General features: G+C 45.2%; 1 protein-coding gene across 1 annotated transcript; it reads right to left on the bottom strand.

Moving 5' to 3' along the window:
- Positions 1–352: 352 nt before the first annotated feature.
- Positions 353–6,637, bottom strand: CCNA1 (cyclin A1). The gene is made up of 9 exons (XM_074931871.1): positions 6,546–6,637; positions 6,309–6,443; positions 4,879–5,119; positions 4,548–4,669; positions 3,612–3,835; positions 2,772–2,976; positions 1,721–1,834; positions 936–1,069; positions 353–602 (listed from the first exon to the last, which is right to left on the bottom strand). Exons 2-9 carry the CDS (start codon positions 6,432–6,434, stop codon positions 551–553), a joined length of 1,218 nt encoding a protein of 405 aa, XP_074787972.1. The 5' UTR covers positions 6,435–6,443; positions 6,546–6,637; the 3' UTR covers positions 353–550.
- Positions 6,638–10,456: the final 3,819 nt, after the last annotated feature.

Raw genomic sequence — 10,456 nt, forward strand, 5'->3', positions numbered from 1 at the left:
AAGTTTGACTTTTACCTCAACACTGATGGTCTTCTACACACAAGTTCACTGTTCATAGACCACTTGCATCTGGATGTTTTTGCTCTGATATGGTAAATGAGTTGCAGAAAATAGGTTCTGTTCATGGCCACACAATCTTGTCTTATAGAAGAGGAAGAAACAGAAAATATTGCAGCGAATCACCTATGTCTATAGAGATGTCAGGTTGTGTTGGTTCAGAGTACACTTTATCCACTCCATCTAGCTCAGAAGCCCAGCTCACGACAATTTTGTAAAAAACACAACCCTTTCCACTCACTCTTACTGCAGATATTAACTGGAGTCAGAAGATTCATAGAGGAACAGTGTAATAAGATATTTATTAAAAGTGCTGTCAGTTATATTAAGAGCTGTAGTCTAATATCCTTTTTAAAAGGCATGTAATTAAAAAAATACTAGCTAAAAACCGTTCTGATCACTATGGGTAACACATGACCTGCAGTGCTCTGACACATTTGAACAGCTTTGCTGATTGGGACAAAGTAATCTTCAAGTCCAGAATCCACAGTCTCTATTGTAGAGGAAGAACTGCTGGGGGCTCCAGAAGAGACACATGCAGGTACCTGGAATATAAATGCAGTCACTAAAGATAACAGTTTAGATGACAAATTTAGAGATACTACCTTCTTGTGCCATGCACTGGGGAAGAAAAGAATCATCCTGCCACAACACAGAAGAATTGTTATGCAGTATGTCTGTATACCTATGGATTAACTACTTTTCTGGTCAGAAAAGTTTGCCCCTCAAACAGGCTGACAGAGGCGTTTCAGGAATAGAAGCTGACCACTACGAGAAGTCTGTCAGCTGCAGCATCTGTAGCCCAAGCTACAGCACAAGAGTCATCTTGTGCTTATAGCCTCCAAGTTACAGAATGCTGTGGCTTCCTGGTTACTTACTTTGAGCACTTGTACTTCTCCTTAATTGCTTGCAGTTGGCCATGGGGAGCATCGAGGCATGCTTTATGCAGATCAGTCAGGCAAGGCACTATTTCACTTAATGAATACCCAGTGAATGCAGCAAGGGTTTCTGGCTGGTCAGGGGAGAAAAAACAGCATTAACTCTCTTGTAAGCAAGTTGTCTAGAAGATAGCTTCTGCTTCTGTAGAAAATGTATTTTCACTGCATCAGTGCTCACTCTAGATTCTTCAATCATGAAAAGAATTCAAGTGTACCCTGCCATCAATTTTACTCTAGCTCTTCCTTGGTGCTAGTAGATCTGACAAGAAGCTCCTTCTGCTCCAAGTATGTGGCATCCATTGCATCTCTTCAGGATCCTGCTCTGTTAAAGCTATTCCTCTGACACACAGCTGAAAGGACTATCAAGGCTTGCATTAAAGCAGCCACTCAGTGTATTCCACTCAAGTGCACACATTCAGCTCTTCCCTCCCTCTCAGAAAGCCCCTGAATTGTATTTGGGGGAGAAGTTTTGGAGATTAACAAGGCCTTAGGTACAGATTTGATGTGAGCAAGACAGCAAGGTCCTTCCCATTTCAGAGAAGAGGCAGGATATTTCAGGTTGATTTAACATTCATTTATCAGGTAGTCCTGTAGGTCAGGAATAGCTACTCATGCTAGGATTTCAGCCTTTATAACAACATTTTGAAGCTACTCCTTCTGCTTCTCAGCCTAGTTCTAATAATATAAAATGCTTAAGCTACTCATTAACATGTAGTTGTTCTTACCCAGAAAGACCTGTTCACTGTGTAGTTTGCTAGACAGTAGGCTGCTGCAGCAGTTTGTGAAGGAAGGTACTTCAGAAAAGGATCAGCTTCAAGGAGACTCAGCTCTGCAAGATACTGAACAAAAAAGCCACCATTTTTTCAAACAGAATGAGCCTAGCTGGTATAATCAGTTCAATACAGCAAGCACTGCAAGTTGACAGTGTCTCAATTTCATGTAAAAAACAGGAGTTACATGTCTGGTGGGTAGAAATATCATTCTAGTCGTGTTGATCTCACAGAAGAATGTTTAGCATGTTTCAGTGGGGACAGAAAAACCACACTGTCAAAGCCTGAGCAATCTACACTGTAATCTGAAGTTCTGGTCCCATCATCAGCTCTGACATAATTTTACAGATAGAAAATCCATGTTTTGTAAAAATAAAAAATACACACTCTTCTCATCCTCCAAGGCTCTTGTTCACATAGGTGGACCTCATTTGGAGATCAGGGATAAATGTACAGCTCTAAGAGACAGAATTTGGGCTCTGTTGGAGCAGAGTCACTGTACAATCCTACACTCTTTGCAGATAAGCAGCAGATCAGATGTGTTGCTACAATCTTGGGTCAACCTGTTTCAAGCAGGGTTGCCTATGCAGCTATGCAGGCATATACTGTGTCACTGTGTAGCAGTATGTAGTACCATCACATCCAGGACAGACTTCCTATGTTTCTATGCTAGCACTGTTGAAGAAACAATCACATTCCTACCACTTAGCTACCCAGTCAGTGCATTATCCCTGATCAGACAGGTAGAAGAATCTTAGGATTTCCATGAGACATTTATCCAGAAGTCTCAGCACACAAGCTGCCTACTGAAGGTAGGAGGCTACAAAACATCCAGTTTTAGGCCTGTTGCAGTTCCTGATAAGGCTTGGCATGAGAAAGAGTATCTTCTGATAGAGCATAGTAAAGCAGCAGAACCTGTCTGCTCAGATAACTTAGTGAAATACAAGTGATTCTGCTTTTAGGAACCCTTCTCCCCCCTCAATCCTAAAAGGAAGATAATTCATACCTTTGCAAAGTTCTCAGTTCTGATACAGACTCCATGCCTCTGAATATACTGAAGGAGGAACTGGTTGATGGTTGGGGCTGTTAGGTCAAAAGCCAGCACTTTGAGAAGCAGGTGTTCCATTCTTAGCAGCTGCCTCTTTGTGTAGGTATCATCTGTTATATATACAAATTCATCCACTTCTGGTGGGTAGATCTCTTCATATTTCCTGAAAGACACGGAAGCTACATTTATCAGCTTGAAAGTTATGGTGAAAGAAAGCTGTCTGCTGGACCCATATCAGGATGAGCATATGACATTAAGATTTGTGTTGAGCTCTTCCTTTAGTCATTCTTCCAGGCTATGTAACAATTCAGTTTCAAATTTGGGCAAAGATGTTTAGAGGAACTCCAAGTCATCAGTATAGACAGACACACTCTCACATTGTTAACTCCTGACTAATAGCAAGCTCTCAGAGAGAAAGTCTCCGTAAACAATGCACTCCAGACAAACCCCATGTGCTCCCAGGCTACACCAGGTACCCTGTCTTCTTAAAACAGTTCAAGACTCATTGCAGATTAGAACTGTGAGTCTATGAACCTACTACAGCCTTTTAGCTAGCAGCCTAACAGAGTAGTGTTTTCGCTCTTGCTGTTATGGTTACAAGCTTTCCCTACTGCAGTTCCTCACATCACAAACATTAAATGCTTAATTTTGCTAATGGCAAAGTAGGCAAAGTTGCTGATCTTGAAACAACATGAAAAGCTATCTACTACTGCAAGTTCAGTCCTTCAAATTAAACTAAAAGACTCAGTCCAAAAATAAGTTTTAGCTCCCTGAGATTTCAGGAGATGAAACACTTACGCAGCCAGAAGAACTGCTGCTGTTCCTACAAGCTGCAGCTTTCCTCTGAGAACAGACATGCAGGAAAGAAACCTGTCCAGGAAGTTCACTGCCAAGTACAAAGTCTCTGTTTGAAGTTTATATTCTTCCCCTACTTCCACCAGCCAGTCTACCAAGATGGCACGCATTCCTGTTGTGATATCTGGTTGTTTCCTCATGTAGTGGGGTTTGGGCCTGAGTCTTACCTGTTTCAAGAGAGAATTGAAGAATCAGGATTGATGGCTGAATCATGAACTGAAGAATCAGCCATTAATGTATGAGCTTATTAACATTCTTTATGCTTCCACCAATGGGATTATGAGTTGTTCCACTATAACTCATTACTACTAACTACAATTATAGTACTAGTGGTATTAGTTAGCAGCATATCTAGGAAGTAGTATTTCTACACTGGAGAGATAGGAGTCTGTGTTAGTAGCAGAACAGTAAAAGAACTCCTAGACTATGAACAGCCTTTGCCATCAAGCACATATAAGCCATTCAGAGGGACCTGAAAGTGAATAAATCACATTTTTTTCCCATCTTCCTATTGGGAGACTGTACTTTACTGGTCTGATACAGAAAGGCAGGAAAAACTACTACTATATCAAGAGAGCTGCCGGTGACATCACATCCAACTGCTTTAGTATTTTTGCAGCAATCAACTCGCATCTGCAAGAATTCTTCATCCCAAAGAGTCAATAGATGCTCCGGGGATAGGCAATTTCAGGGACGGAGAGTAAACCCCAACGATCTCAGCACTGTCGAGATGCTGCCCTCAGAGATGGCTTTTACTGCTCGCTTTCTCTTTTGTAGTTCAGTGACAGCCTTGGGTTATCCTGGGGCAGCCATACATCTTTGCAGTATTGCAGCTCATCAGAGACACAAATACCTATAAGCTTGTTACAAGCCACTCACTTCAGCCTCCCGGAGGTACTTATGAATGTCTTCTGCATACTCTTCCACAGCCAGAGTTACGGCATCTTCCATGTGATCCTCAGACTTGGACTGGAAGGATGTGTCCACTATCATAGGAGATCCTAACAAGCAAGAGGAAGCAGCAAGACGTTGTGTAATTAGCCTCTTTACCTTCTCCTGCTATTTCTAACACAGAAGAGTTGTGCCTCATGCCGACACAATCCAAGTTATCTTGAAGTCTTATCTATTGTAACAGAAGCTACTCACTAATTTATAACCACCCTACACATACTTGTGCTATAGATACCACCTGAGCAGCAACAGGTGTTACCTGTACTCAGATCCAGCAGTAGGTGAATACTGGATGACATCGCACTAGTATCCAGTTGAGAAAGGCTTGAATCCAGCTCTTCAGCCACTTGGCAGCTGTAGTTTTCTTTCTGTTCTGGTTCATCTACATAGATAGCAAACCCTTGCTTTGATGAAGCACTGACCACGCTGTTCGGTAATTCATCTTTTCCAGATGAAGGGATGGTGTTTTCAGAGCCAGAGAAGTGTTTGATAGTAGCACCCTGAAACAGAGCACAGTGTAATGCTGTGGGAGGGCAACTCAGGAAGAAAACGACAGTATCACTTGTTTTAGAAAAGAAAAAAAATCACTTTCCTTGCCTAATAGGCACTGATAACATTAGAGTTCACTGGAAAAACCACCAGCTACAGCTGGTGCCTCAAAAGTACCATTTGTTGCTGCCTTGCTGTCACAGACCCCTCAGAGTGAGGTGGTGTGAACGTCAGAGGCCAGGGGAGCAGCCTCATCTCTAGAACCCACCACTAAGAAGAATGAGGCAAGGGTGCTGCTTGAGTTTGATGGGGCTGGTAAGTGCAGGGTCTGCTCGGCATTCAGTTCTGGCAAGGAACAGCTGCTGTGAAGTGCAGCAAGTTAAAGTAACAAAAGAGCCCAGGCACGCACTCTCACAGACCTATGAAAGACTTTACTTGCAGGAAGGCATTATATGTTGACTTACAAACCAAAGTCTGAAGTTTTGAGCTCAAGCATCACAGCCCCTTGGGCTACATACAACATGTGACCCAGCTACAGACCTTCACATCACCTCCTACCAGCAAGCCACCAATTGGCTTTACAGAGTCACAACGCCGAAGAGTCTGTGTACATAACAGCTTCTATTTTAGCTCCTGTATATCAGCACGGGACCATTTCCCTACCACCGCAGCAGACTTCAGGAGGGACCAAGAAACAGCAACACAGACAGACACCCTGCTGTGAACTTTAGCTTTCTGGGAGGCTCTGCCGCATGGCAGTGGGACCCTTGGGCAAGCATCAGCAAACAGACTTTTTCTTAAACCACTCCCTACACTTGCAGCGGGTAAGCGCCCAAATAAAATCTCACCGAGTCTTCCTCCTTCCAGGAAGAATTACTTGGTCAAGGCATCTCCACAGGAAAGCCTCTGTAGATTAGGCCTGGGCGGTTACTAGCAGGGTTCTTGAGAAGCTCAGGCTCACGAAGGGAGCCCCATTCCGACACGACCCCGCCACCCCCAGGCCCTCACATGCGGCCTCGGGGGCAGGTGCCTGCGGCGCTCACACCTGCGGCAGGCGGCGGCCCCAGGGCAGGCAGCTGCCCGGGCCCCGCGGCGACCCCGCCGGGTGGCTGCGGCCCCCGGGCCGGGAGCGAGGCGCGGCGGCCGCGGAACCGCTGCGGGGCGGCTCCGCGGGAGGCTGCGGCCGCGGGCGGGGCTCACCTGGCCGCCGGGCCGCTGCTGCCCGTTCTCCGCCAGCACCCCCAGCACGGCCCGCCCGCCGCTGCGGGGGGCAGCGGGACAGGGCTCCCGCCGCCCCGCCCGGCTCCTCTCACCGGTGCGGCGCATCGTCGGTACCTTTCAGAAGAAAGAAAAAAAAAAATATAAGTTTGGGGCAAAAAGAAATAAAATCCCCCCAAACCCCCACAAGTAGTTGGTTACGCCTCGGGCAGCCCGTACCGCGTACGCTACCCGGCGCCGCTCGCTGCCGGTCGCCGCGCTCCGCGGAGGAAACCGTCTGCTCGCCCGCGCACCGCGGAGCAGGCCGCCTGCCCGCCCCCCTCCGCCCGCCCTATATAGGCGGCGGCCAAGGGAGGCGGCGGCGGCGGGTGTCGGCCGCGGCCAGTGGGAAGCCCGGGCCGCAAGCCCCGGCGCCGCCGCCCTGGCAACCCAAGCGGCGGCGGGTCGCCATGGAGACCCCGTCGGGGGCCGCCCGCCGCGGGCCCGGCCGCGCCACCCCGCGCAGGGCACGGGCCGCCCCGCGCAGCGCCCGCGGAGCCGTGGGGCACGAGTGTCCCGCCCGAGAGCCGCGGCCCCGCCGGCGGCCCCGCCTCGCCCTGTCGCCATGCCTGAACACCCAGAGTACGGGGGAAGGTGTGCGGGCGACAACAGCAGCCATATGGGAACAGTTGAGGGCAGAAGAAGTTTGCTTCTCTCTTTGATAAGGGAAAGCCAACAAAAATGAGTTTTTAGTTGATTTAAGCGTGGATTTGATTCCCGTGACACTTTGATAAATTCTAGGCCAGGGGACAAGTGCCGAACTGATCGCACAGCAGTACACATGAGCGGTCCTCAGCCATCAGCGGTGGGAGCACAGCGCTGTATATGAGGAATCAAGCAGCAGTTTGCCCAGTGCCATCAAAGATTTTCACCAGTGACGTGGTAATGACACAGAGAGCACGCTCACTAAATTTGTGGATAACACCACCGATGGTTCTGGGAAGGGCTCTGACTATGCTGAGGATCAAGATTAGATTTCAGAAATGATCTTGACAATCTGGAAAAATGTTCTGGAAAAGCATGAGGCTCCTGAAGCACAAGTGCAAGGTCAGACTGAGCCTCGGCTGCAGAAATGCAGGATGGGGAACAGCCAGGTAGGTAGCACCTCCCTGAAGAAGAATCAGGAGGTTACAGTGAACCCCGGAGTAAGCATGAGTGACCGTGCTCATGGCTGTCCTAGCAGGAACAAACAGCAATATAGCCTGTGTGACATGAGCCCTGGGAAAGTCCACAGCGAAGGCAAAAGAGCAAGCATTGTAACAGCTTGAACCTCATCATGAAATTTAGGTTAACCAGGGTTGTGATGCCCCAGAAGAGGCAGTACGCGACATTTGGGGATTTCCCTTTTTACAGATCGGTAAGAGCAAGTTAAGAAACTGCTGTCAAAAATGCTTGTGCCTTGGCAGTTGTGGTACTTCTTGAGATGCTCTCCAGAGTCATTGAAATGTAGGAGCTATTATCCAAAATTTGGATACATCAAGCAGGGTCTTATGCCAGGATTGGTTTTTGCAGTTCTTGTCATCCAGGCTGTATTAAGATCTGTATTTTTTCTTCTCACTTTTCTTAAGTTTATTTTTTAATTGATCTTTCCCCCCAGCCCCAAAAGAATTTGCTATAGGAGCCAAGTGGTATATCTTATGCAGAAAAATGTTACCTGTGTTTGATGTGTCAGCCATGTAACATTACTTTTCCTTTTTGACAGCAGGAGTTCCACGTCCTTGAAGCAGCAAGGTTGTAAGCAGGTAGTTACCACAGTGGAGCTGTCACCTCTACAGGTGTGGGCAAATGCAGGGCAGGAGGGACAGAAGGTTATGCTGTACTTCTTGTTCTTCTCTTCCTTTCATGTCATCTCTAAATACCAAGTTAGCACAAGAAGGACTTCATGTGGGGATACTAAACATTTTCATGCAAAGTTTTTATTTCTGGAAAAAAAATCAGCCTTTGAAATTAAGTATCAGCTTAAGCAGAACTTTAAATACTCTTTATCCTATTGTTTTGATGGGATTACTAAAAAATATTGAAAAACTCCTGTGCTGCAATATATGTAGCATCTATAGCAGTCTAACAAGATGGATGTTAATCAAAACCATTTCTAAATGTGTGATTATTCCACATTTTACTTACAATTTTCAGTTTTAATAACATTTTTGAAACAAAAGGCTTTTGAAATGTATATATTTTGTGAGTGAAAAAAAAAAAAAGCCCAGCCTCACACTTTTTAGCAATAAAGGAAGAAAAATTCTGATTTTTCCATCAAAGCAAAAATTTTCTTTCACTTACAGTTTAGCAGTGTTTTTCTAATTCAGGAGTATCAGGACTCTGATTTCAGTCTCTAATTATATTTTAAGTAGCTGGCACTACTCTTCTGACCTTAAATCAATACTGGTTGATAGTTTCACAATCTCCTGAGAATAATGGAAATTGTATATTCAGGAGTTAAATGTTAAAATACAAAAAATAAGGGGATTACTTAGGAAACTCATTCTCTCGGGACATCAGTGAGATGATGGTTCTAGGGCTCAGATGCCCCAAAACATTTATGACCTTGACATCCTTGCTGGGCGCCAGTTTGCACTCAGCATCGTCTGGCCTGCCACAGGCAAGGACTGCCCTGCTCCCAGCCACTCACAGCTGCTGCCACCCTTCTGCTGGCACAAGGATTCATGTGGTTGTGAGACAAACCAAGGACCTAGTCCACCTGAAAAGTAACACAGACGCAACAATCACACAGAACTGGGATCAGTTCCCTGCGCTGGGTTTCTAGACAGCTCCATGAACTGTAGGTCCAGCACAAAAGAAATTCTGAGACTGACGTACCAGCATCATGAAGGCAGTGGTACCATCCCTCATCTTTATAGACCTAGCACTCCATGCCTGAATAATTTTAAGTGCTGTTGAATTTTTTTGTAATTTTAAAAATGTTATCCTATTCTTTGTCAGGCAGTGTCAGAGCTGTTGGTTGTTTTTTTTTCTTATTTTCAGTAAAAAAATCTGGATAAGATAATGAGATAGATGAAACATTATGCAAGTACATATTTTCAGATAGGTAAATGCTGTTTGTGAAAACTGCCTGTAGCTTATAATCTTACCTCTGCCCAAACCTATTTTTCTAACTGCTCACTCTCTCCATATGGTATTTGTCATGAGGAATGTCAGAACTTGGTAGTTACAGGTCTAACACATAACTCACATTCATACAAAGATCACTTGTCACTCCTAGCCAATATATGGATTCAAGTTATTTACTGAATTCGTCTTCAGCCAGTGAATATCCTGTATACCCAAATACCCATCATATCTGTATACACTTTAGAAATAACCGAAGAACCTCAGCTACCCAAGAGATGACTTATTCATATCTTTATGTATGAGCAGCATATGGATATACTCAGTAGTCATATAGTACATTAATGTAACTGAAATGCCTCTCAAATAGCTTTTAATGAGGTTATCTAAGCTCCAGTTTCTCAGGAACTCTTTGAAATAGCCCAATATGGATTAGTACCTGAGGGAGACCAGTGAGCTTTGCCAGCCACTACTTAATTGTAGCAGCAGATCAAATAAAGCTTTGGGCCATTAATCATTTACTTCTGAGCTTCCCTGTGTGTGCTTGAGAGGAAACTGAAGCCTTCCTGAGTGGACTCCTTATGGCTTCTTGCAGTAATTACTGTCTTACTTATGATTTCTAGGAAGACAGAGAAGTCAGAGCAATTCCTGACTTGGCGAGGATGCTTCCTCTGTGGCTCTGGAAAAGATAGTATTAAAGGGCTGGTTAGGACTTGTCTGTGTCTCGTGCATCTTTCCTAGCTCCTTAGCTCTTCTTCCGTTTTGCAGGACCACTGTTAAGCCCCAAGCGTTTACCTAGCAAGCTCCGCACGGCTTCAGTTCATGATCTGGGGCATGGACTGTGCCTGGCCTCCAGTTCTGCCCTGATGTCAGACCTCCCAGAAGTGCCACACAGGGCTTATTTAGAGATTGAAGAGCTGGATTTAATTTTTAAATTTCACAATAGAAATATTTGAAGTTTATATTTTACTATATCAACCTTTTTGCAAGATTTGTTTATAGGAGAGAGGAATGTTGCCTGTACA

This window comes from Athene noctua, chromosome 1 (genome assembly GCF_965140245.1).
Source record: "Athene noctua chromosome 1, bAthNoc1.hap1.1, whole genome shotgun sequence".
Taxonomy (NCBI): Eukaryota; Metazoa; Chordata; class Aves; order Strigiformes; family Strigidae; genus Athene; species Athene noctua.